Here is a 16,126-nt window from a genome sequence, read left to right as displayed (position 1 = left end):
GGTGCCGTCAGAAAGAGAGTGCAAAGACCTGATAAAAGCATCACAATAATCCATAAGTAATTCACACGACTCCAGTTCCTCAATTAATGTCTTGTGAAGCAAAAAGCTGTGTATTTGTAATAAAGACATTTTTTACTTCAAACCATTTTTTTCCAGTCTAAATTACAAGTCCTCTACTCATAAAATTGTTTTCTCCAGTGAAAAAGTAGTCTTGTCAGTATCAGGGGAGAAATATGCACAGAACAAGCACCTTACAAGGTGAAAACAGTCCAAAACAGTTAAAAAAAAATGTCAGTGGATTTTTGTGTATTTGTAATAAAGACATTTTTTACTTCAAACCATTTTTTTCCAGTCTAAATTACAAGTCCTCTACTCATAAAATTGTTTTCTCCAGTGAAAAAGTAGTCTCGTCAGTATCAGGGGAGAAATATGCACAGAACAAGCACCTTACAAGGTGAAAACAGTCCAAAACAGTTAAAAAAAATGTCAGTGGATTTTGATGTGAGAGGAGAATAGGGACTTTTTCACTAGAGGAAGCATTATTATGGATTATGGATATTTTTATATGAGAAACAAAAGTTTAAAGCTATAATGCATTAATGATGGATTTGTTTCTTACAAACAAACATCTTTGCACTTCACAAGATGTTAAATGATGGACTGGAGTCCTGTGGATTAGTTGTGGATTATCGTGATGTTTTTATCAGCTGTTTGGACTCTCATTCTGAGATTTTTTTCTGTCTTTGGCGGCGCGGTGACTCTGCAGACTAGCCAGTTGACTTGCACAGTCCCCTTAGTCTTCTGCGAGCAGGTTATTTTCATCACTCAAAAAATAAACTGTCCTGCGAGTTATTCTCCTGGGTCCTAGAGCTACGATGGGAGAGAGAGAGAGATGCTCAGCTGCTCAGCTGATCCGCAATGCTATTTAAGTTTTAATTCGCATGCGTGTGTGTTGCATCTCAAGTGCATACTGTTGACTTGTCCTCTTAAACAATTTCCGAAGTTAACATTTCAACGCAGAATATTCACTCTAAAGTGTTGGTAAATAATATAAAAATGCTACTGCAAATCGTCGGTTCATTGTAAGTTACCTTACGATGTAAAAAAAAAACAATATGTGTAAAATGTTTGGAAAAAATTAGCTAATGTATTACCTTATAACTTTTTGGAGATATTTATATATATAAAAAAACATAATGTGTGCAATTACAGTAAAAATAATGTTTGTAAATATTACATTTTTAAATAAAATAATTTTTATTATAATTACTATATTATTATATACTATATACTATATTTATTATGATAACACAAAATAAATAAATAAACTGACAATTGTATAGCTTAAAAAAAGAGAAATGGGAAAATTACATTAAAAAGTGCTCTAAAAATAACCTACACAGCAGTATTACAGCTGAAATCATTGTTCCAAAGGCAGGGCTTGCATTGAGGATCTTTTTTTCATTGTGCTACTGCGCAATTAATCATTCCTTGGCATAGAGTTTACATACGCAACTGACCTCAGCTGGGTATATTGTGCCAGCCCCAGCTCCGGTGACGTCAACTCGCAGTCTAGGACCCAAATTAACAGCCCACCATAAAGTGAGCTGAAGCGACAGTGAGACAGATTTCAAGTGGAACAGCTCAACAGCAAATCGTGTGTGTTCAAGCATGTCTGTGTGAGAGGGATATTCACATGCAGTCGGGGAAGGCTACGAGAGACACACAATATGTAGGTATGTAGGTTTAAATATTGTGTCCTAGATAAATGGAAAGCATGCATCATCCCCTGTCTTGCAAATTTTGGTCCTGGATGACTGGATGAGGTTCAACTAAATGTATGTCATGTTCATCTGAGGCTGTCTGTCTCGCCTTTTGCGTGTCTGTGTGTGAGAAAGATTAGTAAAGGTATAGTTCACCTAAAAATGAAAATTTGCTAAACATTTACTCGAGAGTTTGTTTCTTCTTTGGAATAGATTTGGAGAAATTTAGCATTACATCACTTGCTCACTGATGGATCCTTCGCAGTGAATGGGTGCCGTCAGAAAGAGAGTGCAAAGACCTGATAAAAGCATCACAATAATCCATAAGTAATTCACACGACTCCAGTTCCTCAATTAATGTCTTGTGAAGCAAAAAGCTGTGTATTTGTAATAAAGACATTTTTTACTTCAAACCATTTTTTTCCAGTCTAAATTACAAGTCCTCTACTCATAAAATTGTTTTCTCCAGTGAAAAAGTAGTCTTGTCAGTATCAGGGGAGAAATATGCACAGAACAAGCACCTTACAAGGTGAAAACAGTCCAAAACAGTTAAAAAAAAATGTCAGTGGATTTTTATGTGAGAGGAGAATAGGGACTTTTTCACTAGAGGAAGCATTATTATGGATTATGGATATTTTTATATGAGAAACAAAAGTTTAAAGCTATAATGCATTAATGATGGATTTGTTTCTTACAAACAAACATCTTTGCACTTCACAAGATGTTAAATGATGGACTGGAGTCCTGTGGATTAGTTGTGGATTATCGTGATGTTTTTATCAGCTGTTTGGACTCTCATTCTGACGGCACCCATTCACTGCAGAGGATCTTTTGGTGAGCAAGTGATGCGATGCTAAATTTATCCAAATTTGTTCAGATGAAGAAACAAACTCCTTTATATCTTTGATGGCCTTAGGGTGAGTACATTTTTAACAAATTTTCATTTTTGAGCAAACTATTCCTTTAAGGTAAACTTAGAAATTGTATTCATATTCATTTTATGAACACCTGCAAAACATGCCCATGTGTTCATAATAGCCTATTAAATCTGAGTCAGACATGTTATCGTTCTCAAAACAGGACCACTTGTAGACTGATGAAAGAGAATCTAAACAATTTAATGATTGCAACATTAAATGAATAAAGGTATTAAAATGACTTAGTCTGACATTTGCCACATACATTTGTGTGGTGAATAACATCTTTACCCTGTCTGGCCGTAATGAAAGACATCCTTTGCTAGAGGTATGAGTGAGTCAGGTCCTTAGGGGGAAATGGAACAGACCAACCATGCACTTGACTTGTACGTGAGCTATAATAAAAAATGATGAAAGAATAACTTAATATGGCTGATGGGTTATTTATGTCATCTAAGAACATGCTGTTCTTAAGATATACAGTAATATGTCTTTTTACAATTATTACATGACAGGCTAATGTTTTACTTGAATAGCAATTCAACATGCATCTTTTTAATCTGTCATGCATACACATTTTATCTTCTTTTACACTCATATACATACGTGCAAGCATCAGAGCATGCAAGCGTACTGTAGTAGTCATAGCATTTAACCTTTAGGCAATTTGTGTTACAAGGACATTATTTTCTCTCACAATCAAATGCAAGAAGCTGTAAATAGCTGGACTCCACATTTTAATGCTTTCTATTACCCTAGTGCCCTCTCAGCTGCTACTTGAGTAAAACAACTCGAAGATGTATTATGACAAAGAAACAGGAAACATAATATGCGATCAATATCATAATACTAATCATAATAATACATCTTCTACCATGTAGGCTACTTGTATATTCTTCACAGTGAGGCATTTGCTATTTAATCTTATACGTCGCAAGAAAGAAATGACAATAAACCAACCGATTTTGACCTATACCACTTTTTAGATCTGTAGGTTTTACCGTAAAAGAGTTATTTCACCACAGTAATTTTGGTATTTTATAATTATCATTATTATTTATTCATTGTAATATTATAAATAACACATTATTTAACCCTAAGAAACATTAAATAAGCATTTCAAATGTTGAAATTTCTCGTTTTTGCCATGTCATGCATACAAGTATAGAAAACACTTTTTGGGTTTGCCCCCCATTGGCAGGAACTGGAGAAACAGCTATAGGCAATGTACAAACATGTTCATCTTCCTCATTTACTACAGTACTAAGGCTGTGACAAAACTATATTTCTAAAACGTGTTTACAAGAAAAAAAAATATACATAATTCTGAATGACTTACACAGTTACTCCTGAATCATTTAGAAGGATTTTACATGGTATTCCCTTTGTTATTTCATGCATTTTGAAATCCCCGACAAATACTACAAGTCCCACAAAGCAATCATGTGGCCTCTGATTGGAGGCGATTGTAGCCAATCAAAGCGCGCAGCAGTACTGATGCGACAAGAGCATCTTCCATCATGGCGGTGGTATTCAAGGGATTTCCATTCAACCTGCTGTTTGCATCCATATTGTTAATTCTGCTGCTATGTCTTCAGTCTGGAGGAGGTCAGAAGAAAAAAGAGGTACTGATGCATTAATGAAGCTGCCTTTTACAGCACCCAGTGATGTTGACTTCTGGCAAAAATCCTAGTGTTCGCGTCCAAGTCGAGCATCTGTATTACCAGCTGGCGCAGTTAAATGATGTTGACCGAGAGACGGCTATTTTTAAAGCTGCACGGCAAGAACAAGACGCTGTTCTAATATAAACATGTTTTTGCATCAATGTTCTAGCACAGGGTTCCTCAAATCTTGCCCTGGAGGTCCAATGCGCTGCAGAGTTTAGCTCCAACCCTCATCAAACTCAGCTACCTGTGATTTTCTAATGATCCTGAAGACATTGATTAGCATGCTCAGGTGTGTTTGATTAGGGTTAGAGCTAAACTCTGCAGGAAAGTGGATCTCGTGGGCCAGATTTGAGGATCCCTGTTCTAGCAGAATGCCCCTTGAGTTTTATCCTCGCAGGTGTCCGTTCCATTGTGAACGCAGCCGAGTGCGGGTGGTCGTGACGCTGTACGCGTGCCCTTATAATGATAAACTGCACTCTTAAAAATAAAGGTGCTTCAAACGGTTCTTCAAGCGATGCCATAGAAGAACCATTTTTGGTTCCACAAAGAACCATTCAGTCAAAGGTTCTTTAAAGAACCATCTCTTTCTTACCTTTTTATAATCTGAAGAACCTTCTTTTGCCACAAAGAACCTTTTGTGAAACGGAAAGGTTCTTCAGATGTTAAAGGTTCTTTATGGAACCATTTAGACAAAAAGGTTCTTCTATGGCATCGTGAAGCACCTTTATTTTTAAGAGTGTATTCTGTGGAAGCAAATAATAATAATAATTGAACGTTAAACAAAAGTAGCTGTTATAAAGTTTGATATTTGAAAAGGTGGCGCTGTTAAAATAAATGTAAATGCATCTAAATTGCGTTAGCTCGTTTATTAATTTATATTATTATTATTATTATTTTTAATTAAATCGTTTGAATGTTTGACTGACCACTAAGGTTCTTTTATAACATGTCATCGTTAATTTAGATACTTAAATTGAGATCATTAATTTAGATACTTTTATTTTATTTACTTACATTTTAAGTTACACGTGCAGCTTTCTATATTTTTATATTTAGATAGCCTATTTTTATTTAATATTTCTGAACATGGTATTGAAGTAGCAGGTTGAATCATGGGTGTTAATAATAATTGCAAATAATATAGATGAATTAAAATAACATTATTTGTACTTTTTTATTAAGTTATTGTAATAATTCTGAAATGTCTTCATAATTTACTGCAGTGTTTCTGAATGTCAGGTGAACTGCTAGACAGAGTCTAGACTGTCTCTAGATAGTCTCTCTTTGTCTCTTCCTTTCTTACTTGATTCTCTCTCTCTCTCTCTCTCTCTCTCTCTCTCTCTCGCTCTCTCTCTCGCTTTCGAAAATATGATGTGTATTTGACCTTTTCCTCTCCCCTGCAGCAGAGGAGCAGAGAAATGATCATATTGAGCACAAATCAGGCAAAGTGGTGAAGCAGCATCTTTCTGCTTCCCCCTCCTGCATTTTTAAACTGATTTCTTCATATTTCCTCTTTCTCTTTTGTCTTTTCCTCCTCCTTTCTCCTGCCCCTTGCTCTGCGGGTGCTGAGAAGGGCAGTATTTTGACTCCCTGTCGTTAGGGCTTACTATATCTGTTAAGGTTTACTCTGCCCTCTACAAGCGAGGGAGGAATATTGGAGAGTGGGTAGGGGGTGTAGGATTTTTTTTTTTTTTCCAAGACCAGCTACTCGTTCATCATCACAGCCAAATTTTGTGTGTCTCGTATCTTGGCTTGACTAATGTGAAAATGTGGGAAAAGAAGGAGTAAGCAGTTTTGAGCTGCTTGAATAGCAGAGTCTTTGTTTGCCTTTGTTTCCCCTTTGAGTTGGCCTGAGGTGGACTCTTCTTTATAGCGTTTAAAGCCAATTTATTTCTCCTCATTTTGTCCTTTACTTGTTTACACTCAGGGTCACGTATGAGGTTTCTTTTAAGGTACTGCTTTCTGATTTTATTCCTGGCCTTTTGATGACTTGGCTGCAAAATTCCTTTCTAGCTTTATTTTCAGGTTTGATGGGTATATATTATATCAACATAATGACATTTTAAGATGTTATAGGATTTGCATGGCCAAATAACCTGCCATGGTGAAATATCATAAGTGTGAATGTACTGTGTTAATTTGATTTCATGAATTTATGTAGGTATAAATTGCTAATTTCTCAGGTTTATATTTTTCACCCTGTTGTCTAGCATGGGACCCCCCATCCTAAAATTTAAAAGACAGATATACAGTATATTTCTATTTATAAAGGCCCAATTCATACTTTGAAAAATTTAGATTGTAAATATTATTTGCTAAATATTTTGTTTTGATTGTTACATTGTGAGGTTTTTTTTAACCTAAAATGTTTAATAGCATACTGTTAGATGTCAAAAATAAATAAATAAAATAATTTATTTTACAAAAGTAGCTACTACTGTTCAACGTATTATTTATTTAAATCAAACTTTATATACTTTTATCAATTAATTTATTTGTTTTCATATTTTTGCTTATTAGTTATGTTTATGCACTTTTTTTACTTTATTTACTTTATTACTATAAATAAACATACATATTTTTACTTGTATCAATTTATTTGAATCAAATTTATTTAAATTAAATGTAATTTATCACTACTTTTGTTTAATTATTTGTTATTTGATTAGTTTTAGATATACACGCCTTTCTAAACTTATCCATGTACCCTCATCCACTCCCTTGTGGACCCTGGCAGTACCTGGACCCCAATTTAAAAACCCTCGGTCTTGATATCATCTTCAATTAACCGGTTCAATGTAATAATTTGTTCATCCTAATGTATTGTTTTAAATTTGAGTTGTGCAGTGCAAGTTTTCCTTTGGAGAAGATTTTCAATATAATATCAGTATAACTCAAAATAGGCTTCTCGTTTGAATACATGACTGTGTCCAACACTTGTTTGGTTTGCTTACTTTAGCAGCTGCTCTTAAATCAAAATCCCGTAGGCTATGTTGAATCACTCCCAAAGAATGAGTCAAATGATTATTTCTGTTATTTTTGTCTGGATGTCATGCTCTGTTCGGTTTTAATGCATAAGAGGTGGTTTTTGCTTATGGATGATATATTTTAGTTTTTTCCAACTTCTGTAGCTATGGGCATAGATTTGGGTATGGACAATATAGGTTCATCTTACTACCACCACTGTTACCAAGAGACATTTAATTAGTAACAATATTTCTAGCCATCACAGTTGTGAATAAATGTAATATAGGGAGTATTGGATGTTTCTGTGTTATGTTTTCAGGTTAGGCTAATTTAGGTTGAATGAATGTATTACATTTATTGTAAATATACACTACCATTCAGAAGTTTGGGGTCAAGGCTGCATTTATTTCATGATAAATACAGTAAAACTATAAATTTGTGAAACATATTTACAATATCTGTTTTCTGTTTTAATATATTTAAAAAATGTATTCATTCCTGTGATGGCAAAGCTGAATTCTCCATTTCAGTCTTCACTGTCAAGTTATTATTCATAAATCATTCTAATATACTGAAGAAACATTTCTTATTATCATCAATGAACAATTAATGTCGAAAACATTCTTAATATTTTTGTAGTACCTGTAATTTTTTGTCCTCAGAATTATCTGATGTAAAAAGTTTAAAATGTACTTGAAATACAAGTATTTTTCATCACTTTTGATTAATTTAGTGTGTCCTCGCTAAATAAAAGTATTAGTTTGTTTGTTAATTTGTAAACACATTTTTGAACGGTAATGTTTTATTTATATACTATGCATAAAAATCGTATTAATCGTAATTTAATAATTATTAAGTTAATTACAGTATATAAGAAATTCATAAATACGATTAAGAAAGAGTAGTGATTTATTGTCAGTAATTACTCTAGGTAGGATTTAGCAAAACTGTTTCTAGTTGCTTACTAGCTTGTGTATTGTTATGATAACAGTAGCAATAATTTTTTTTGCTATAATAGAAAATGTATTTGCTGCAAGGAAATCGGGCAATGTTATGATTTACATTTAAACAGATGACTAAGTTTAATACATTTGAAACCTATAAACAAAGTACGCTGTGTGAATAAAAATAATACAAATTTCCAATGAGCTGCTTAGAATGAGACTGTTACTTAAAAATAAACGGTAGTATCGTCTAGTACGTATTTGGTCACTGTATTGTAGCTCTAGTTCTGCTGCTGTTTCGCTGCAGGACTCTTAGGATCCTCTGCTGTCTCTATTCCTCATATCTCTGGTAGAACATTTCTTGTAATATCTGCTGCAGGAAAAGTTGTCCGGGCCCATGATAGCTCCATCCTGACTGTAGCAGCTGGAGCTGAATAGCAGTGTGATCCCTTCTCCCTTCAGCTCTCAAACTGCGGCTCGAATCATTACGGCTCCGACTGGCACTGGGGCAAAAAGCATGAAAAAGTTTATGTTCTGAAACAACTGAAATGTTTGAAGTCTTGAAGCCTCCCTCACGTTGGGGTGAACAGTGCGAGGAGGGCCACCCTGCTGAGTGTTTGATGAAGGCAGTTTAATTCTAAAAGCTCAGAGGCATAATGATGCATACGTGTAGTCATCCATAGATAGGAAAGCACGTCATGCTGCTCTGCCTCTCTCATTCTTTCCCATATTCTCTGTTTCTCTCTCTTCTCGTTCTCGCTAACGTTTTATTCCCTCACCCCATCATTATGGACTGCTCTCGCGCAGCATTGATCTCTCCGATTGGGAACACTATTTCAGTGTGCCAACCTGCATATATACATTTCCATAATGAGTCTCAAGACTCAGCAAGATTCTAATTCTAAATACATCACGGCTCACTGCAAATTAATCTCCTCGAGATGATGTCTCCAGAGCATCAGGAGGTAGTTTTACATTTTTATTTTTTCATTTGTGACCACTGTTATTGGTAGGGTCACTAGAGGCAAAAGAGAGGAAATGATTGGCAGAATGGGAATGGACGAAAAGATTGAGTCAGACTCACATTGCCGGCATGAACACTGTGGCACGACTAGGGTCATGTACTTGCAAGATCATGGAACCAGCCATAAAAATGCAATTTACAGTATAATGCAGAATGTCACAGAATTTGCCAAATTTTGGATGAATGAATCAAGTGTTCATTTGATTACCACAATTTTTACAATCAAGCCCACTGTATTTCTGATTTTTTTTTTTAGTAAATTATTAAATTGTTAAAGTTTTATGAATCCGATTACATGTTTTTTTATTAAAATGTAATTGTAATTCTAATGTAATTTTATCAAACTTATTTTTGTCAAAATTATTTTTGGAATGGAATTTAGGAGAAAAATAAAACTGATTTCATAGGGTCCTATAGGCCGCAACTCTAACATCATTTTCTCCTCAAAAGTCATTGCATTCAATTCGTCAAAACCTGGGTTACACGGACCCTGCTTTTATTTATTTTTTTAATAGTGTACTTTTATTCTTCATTAGGTTTAGCATATAAATAAATGAATAATAAAACATAAAAAATGCATAGAATTATGATGAAGTTGTATCTGTAACCTAATAACAGTTAATTATTCTAAATGGTTTGTGTCACCTTGTGGGGGTTGCTATTTTGAGGTCATATGACCACCAAAAACTGCTTTGCTTTATCTGTAATCCCTGTATTATTGGACACTTTTACTCACAGAATATATTGATCATGGCTGACTGTTCAAAATGCATTTCAACAATAGCATCTGTATCCAAAAAATATTGTTTTACATGATGTGACATCCACACCATTAGGTGTCAGAGTAAATCCAACATGACTGCCATTATTTGTTAGGGGGGGGGGGGGGTGGTGCAGTAATTTTCCAGACTTTTTGTAAAATAATCTCTATTTTTGCAAGTGTGTTCTGCTATTGATGCAGAATGTAAAACCTTCAACTTTAACTTATAACAAAAAAAGCATTTTGTGCATACTTTCTATAATAGCTCTACTTAACAGAAATAGAAGACTGAGTAAAGCACAAAAGAGCATGATCCCGTTGCACATGTGCACAGCTGTCGCTCCCATGCCTGACTCGAGCGACAGCGAGCCGTGTTTAAGGCCCAGTGTAGTGGATTTGCAAAATGATTTGTATTGTGCTTGAGAAGCATTACCAAAATGATTCTCCATGCCATCCAGATAGACGCAGTGCCCGAGCTGCTGGGAGGCTGTGATATATCAACATTAGACCCAGAGCCATTCCAGATGCATCGCTTATAAAAAAAAAAATCATTCTGAATATTGAGCAACTCATGGTTAGCCTAGCCCTGAAAACCCCACACTCTCTTCTCCAACAGGGCAAGCTTGTGTGGTTCTTTCACTTTGCGTTTTAAAATGCAAAATAAGGCTTTAAAAGATAAATAAACAAAAAAGAGCCATGAATATTTAGCAGGCCCCGGGCACCCTCCGCTCTCCACTCATGTCAGATCTAGGTCTGCAGGTGTAATTCCATTTCCCTTATACATTTTATTTAATATTCAAGAGATTTGTAGGCCATTTGTAACAAGTGCATTGATATTCTTACTTTCTCGCCATTGGAGAAAAAAAAAAAAAAAAAAAGGGTTAGGAGAAAAGCGGTGGTTTTAAAATCTCTGGAAATATCAGCTATAGCTAGGTAATCTGTGATCATTTTTTGTCAGATAATGTGTGGAAGATCATTAATATAAATGCTAAAAAGAATCGGACCCAAAATTGTTCCCTGAGGAATTCCTATATCAATATTATGAGGAACTGACTTAAAATGATCAATGACAACACTTTGTTCACGATTTTTTTTAAATACGAATTAAACCATAACAGAGATTGTTTTGATATATTATACTTTGTTATTTTTGACATTAAAATATTATGATTTACGGTATCAAATGCCTTTTTCAGATCCAGGAATACTGCACCAGCTTTAAATCCTTTATCGAGTGACGGCTTAATATTTTCTAATAATAAGCAAGTAGCAGTTTCTGTAGAATGGTTATGTCTAAAACCAAATTGTAAAGGGTGTAAAAGATTATTAGTCTCTAAGTGCTGCAAAAATTGTTCTGATACAACATTCTCCAGCACTTTAGAAAGAACTGGGAGAAGACTAATTGGTCTATAGTTAATTATATCATCTGAATTCCCAGATTTGAAAATAGGCTTTACCAATGCTTTTTTCCAACTATCAGGGAACTGCCCAGTTCTGATAGAAAGATTAATAAGATGGGTAAGGGGCTTAACTAAAACACTTCCATTTTTTTTAAAGGCAGTGTCAAGATTATATATATATCTTTAGAATATGTAGTATTTAATTCATTAATAATTATCATAATTACAGATTGATCCACTTCCTGAATTTCAAATAATTTAACATCATCCTCTATATTCTCAAATTGATTAGCATCTTCCTCCACGAAGTACTGCCTATCAACTTCAACGTTTGAAAAATTAGATGCAAGATCTTTTGCTGATTGAATAAAAAAATAATTAAATATATTTGCAATTCTTTTTGAGTCATGAACAAATTCATCTCCAACTTTAAGAATATATTTATCCTGAACTTTACTTTTTGGTTTTATTAAACTGTAAATTGTTTTCCATATTACCATTTCCCTTAGCTTCAGATAATATGTGAATGTAATAATTTGATTTTGAAGTACGAAATTCCTTAGTTACTCGATTTCTTAGTCCTTTAAACAACTGCAAGTCTATTTCATGTCTAGTTTTAAGAAAAGTCTTTAAGGCATAATCTCTTTGTTTCATTAATTGATGTATCGTATCATTTATCCAAGGAAGCTGTATTTTTCTATATGATTCTTCCGACATTTAATACATTTATCAACAATACAACTGATAAGATTGAACAATCCTTGATTCAAATTTATCATACGCTTAATTGATTTGGTCTAAAGAGAGAAGAATTAATGACCATTTTTGTTTGAAGACTACATACAAAATAGCTACCAAAATAAATGTTGGTAACTGCAGTTTGACTAAAAGTAATGACTAAAATGCAATGACGTTTCATCGACTAAAACTATGAAAGACTCAAATGACTAAAATGTGACTAAGACTATTAAGACTATTCTTTATCAAGATAAAGACTAAGACTAAATCAAAAATGCCTGTCAAAATTAACACTGTTTTTAAGGTTAAAGACTCCAGTTTCCATTATTTGTAAGTGCATGTAAAAGAGCAAATAATACATTATTCAAAAATGTTTGTTGTTCCATGTAGGGTTGCAAAAAGGTGGAACATTTCTAGGAAACATTCTAGAAATTTTGGAAACTTTCCAGAATTTTTTTGAATATTCCAGGGATTTTTGGAAAGTTTCCGGAAATTTACCACCCCTTTGCAAGCCTAGTTTCATGGAAGAAAGAAAGTTGAGTAAATGTACTGGTGTGAGTAAATTACATATTTTTTAGTATTGAGTGAACTAGTCATTTAACTAAATTATTATTTTTATAAAAAACTTGAAACAAAATATTACATTGAAATATAAACTATATATTTACAATATAAAATCCAATACATTTTACCATATACATTGGGGAAAAAAAGTATTTAGTCAGCCACAATTGTGCAAGTTCTCCCACTTAAAAAGATGAGAGAGGCCTGTAATTTTCACCATAGGTATACCTCAACTATGAGAGACAAAAGACTTCTAGTTATGATAAGGTAACTAGAAGTTTCCAAATTAACCAGCTTTTTGTTTTACATTGTATATACCAAAATAGTTTCTGATCAAAATATGTGACACAAGTTGATTTTATTTATGAATTTGAATGTGATTCACTATTAGCAGCTCTGCTGAATGAATGATAATAGCCTGTGTGGCAGAGCTGTCCGTTTGATGGATGATTTGTGTTCCTGAGACGTCGCCCTGCACACTTTCTGACATTTTGGTCAGAAATTGGGCATAATCAGAGGGCAGTTATTTTTGAAGCCGGGGGAAGCAGAGAGTATGTGAGACTGACCACTAGTAGAGAGTCAGACGTGCTCTCTTTAACATCAGCCCTGAAACATCTTTGAATAGAATAATTTGTGTCCGCCTGTTTTTACAAAACTGAAAGCTTTTTATGTGTTCTGTGGAACACAAAAGCACACATTTTGAAAAATCGTCTAAAAGAACTCCAAAACACTTTTTTTCATGGTTTCACTTTTTACTATCCTTTTTTGCCAGTTTTACTTTATTTTCCCTAGGCTTTTTATTAGACCGTAAACTCCACACCAGTTTATTTCCCACAGGTACTTTCATTTTCTTACTTTCCCCATGTGTTTTTTTTAACCTAAGCTCTCGGGGTTACGCGAGAGCTCTGTTAACCTGTGTGTCACGCTGTGTGCTCTGACCCAATGTCTCTCATTCAAACTCCTGGTGTTCACTGAGCCAAAAAGAGCTCGACAGCTCAGACCACTGACTTCCAAACACAAAGACGTCAGTAGAAAAATCACTACCTGCAAACGTCACGTTGTCTTTATTTGAAATATGGTATAAGGTAACAACTTCCAATTCAGTTTCCCTTGCACTTTCATTCCTCCCAGTCCTGGGTACCCTCCATCTGTCCACCCTGTAGCTTGTGACATCTTCGATTGTCCTTTATCAGTGCTGTCATAGCAGTCGTCATCACAGCGTGGCAGTGGATGATCCGGTGGAGATGCTTTAGGCAGAAGGCCGGCGTGGATGAGTCAGCCTGTCGAACCGGATAACGCGTTCGGCCTTATCAGCGATGTGCCAGCCGTCCACCACAAAGCCTTAAACATGCATTAAAGAGTGTATCAGAGAGAGTCGTTCATTAGGGAGAGTAGTGACGGGGGAGGAAGGAAAACAAGAATATCTTCAACGCATCTCTCCACCTGTCTTTCTCTTCTTCGTTCTTGTCACTGTTTTGCCCTTCGTCTCCCTCTCTGTTTTTTTTTTTTTGTCAGATTAAGATTGTTGTTTCTAATTGTTGCGTTTTATTAATATTCTCAGTGTGTTTTTGTGAAGGTGCCAAAAGGTGCTTTTGCCGTGATGTGACGTGAGTGGTTACTTTGTTGCATTTAAGGGGAAAATACTACACCATGTTACAGGTCGACCAATTTTACCAATACCCATAGCTAGGTTGGACCACACTGACTCTAAAACAGTTGCTTTAATCACCAAACGGGCAAAAGTTTACTTCAAGAATGAACAAAGTAGCATAGATGATTTTGAAGTTTAAAGAGTGTTTAAAGAAAACAGAGCAAATGGAAAGTGAACGCACAATCTATATTATAGCTCTCTAAATGAAGCATACTTCATTTATTAGAGCCACAGAAAGGCAAAAGTTTCGCTGAAAAATGCACAACACACAATTTTACAGACAAATATAATGTAATTTAATGGAAATCTATGTGAATGTCGCTCTGTGGCACAACATAATTTTCTGTCGGCTGCATTTAAATATGCATCTCAAGTTTCCCGCTCTGTGCAGTGCGCAGCAAACAAACAACACAAGGTGTCAGTGATTTCCACCTCTAGTGGCCGCTCTCGCACTGTATTATGACAGCGGACCCTTCTAAGCCGCTCCAGCAATGGATGCAACTCGGAGAACTATTGGCATGGATTTTTGCCGATAGTTCCGGCAATCAACCATGGGTGCCGATTAATCGGCAAAACCAATCAATCGGTCGACCTCTAATTAGAACGATGCTTTACATTTCCAGTCTCTGGTGTTTCTAGTTAAATTAACGTATTTTCTGAGCCTTTAACTTTAAACCTATGAAAATGAGAGCATCCATTTAGAAGTGAGAATCCATCATGGCGGCCCTTATCGGTTACTCAGGAAACATGTGGAGACTACCGTTCAAAAGTTTGGGGTCAGATATTTTTTAAAGAAGAAAATACAATTTTATATCTTTGTTTCAACATTGATAATAATAAGAAATATTTTTGAGCATCAAATTGACATATTAGAATGATTTCTGAAGGACCATGTCACACTGAAGAGTGGAGTAAGGGCTGCTGAAAAAATAGATTGCATCACAGGAATAAAGTAACAAATTAACAATTAAGTAGCAATAAAGTAACAATTAAGAAAAATGATATTTGAAATTGTAATAATATTAGGACTGTCAAATTATTTATTGCGATTAATCACATCCAAAATAAAAGTTATTCTTTACATAATATATGTATGTACTGTGTATATTTATCATGTAAATATAAATACACACACATGCATGTATATATTTAAGAAAAAATTTTTACGTTTATATATTAAATATATTTATATATGATATAATTTATATGAATATAAATATATACACGTTAATACATGTAAATGTTTTTTAAATATATGCTGTATGTGTGTGTCTTTATATATACAAAATAAATATACACAGTACACACATATAATATGTAAACAAAGAACTTTTATTTTGGATGCGATTAATCATTTGACAGCACTAAATAATATTTTATAGTATTAAATTTTTTAATCAAATAAATGCAGCCTTGCTGAGCATAAGAGACTATTTTCACAAACATAAAAAAAGTTAATTTTTTTTTAGGTTAAATTGTTTTATTTTTTCTTTACCAGTACGTTATGTGCTGGGCTTTAGCTGTTAAACCCTTTTGGAAAAGTTGCCTATTTAAATTAATCCCCTGTAAAGCACCGCCACAAGACCCATACACATGCTGATGGACGTCTTTGTCTGGTGAATTTGGGCTTATATTGAACTTCCTTATTATTCTCTTCCTGGGGATTGTTTGTGAAATGTCTTTTTCATTAAGTTGAGGTGGTGTAAGCACTTGGTGCCTATCAAAGACTTA

General features: G+C 34.5%; 1 protein-coding gene across 1 annotated transcript in view; it reads left to right on the top strand.

Annotated features, from left to right (window-relative positions):
- The first annotated feature begins 3,889 nt into the window (after window positions 1-3,889).
- Window positions 3,890-16,126, top strand: part of LOC107562931 (tumor suppressor candidate 3-like) — a 31,439-nt gene continuing 19,202 nt past the window's right edge. Inside the window, exon 1 of the mRNA XM_016247689.1 lies at window positions 3,890-4,305. Within this exon, the coding sequence (XP_016103175.1) occupies window positions 4,201-4,305 (105 nt within the window). The 5' untranslated portion in view covers window positions 3,890-4,200. The remainder of the gene's footprint in view (window positions 4,306-16,126) is intronic.

Source organism: Sinocyclocheilus grahami, unplaced genomic scaffold (genome assembly GCF_001515645.1).
Source record: "Sinocyclocheilus grahami isolate Dianchi unplaced genomic scaffold, SAMN03320097.WGS_v1.1 scaffold848.1, whole genome shotgun sequence".
NCBI lineage: Eukaryota > Metazoa > Chordata > Actinopteri > Cypriniformes > Cyprinidae > Sinocyclocheilus > Sinocyclocheilus grahami.
Note: the sequence above shows the minus strand (reverse complement) of the source record. Positions and strands in the feature narration are given on the sequence as shown.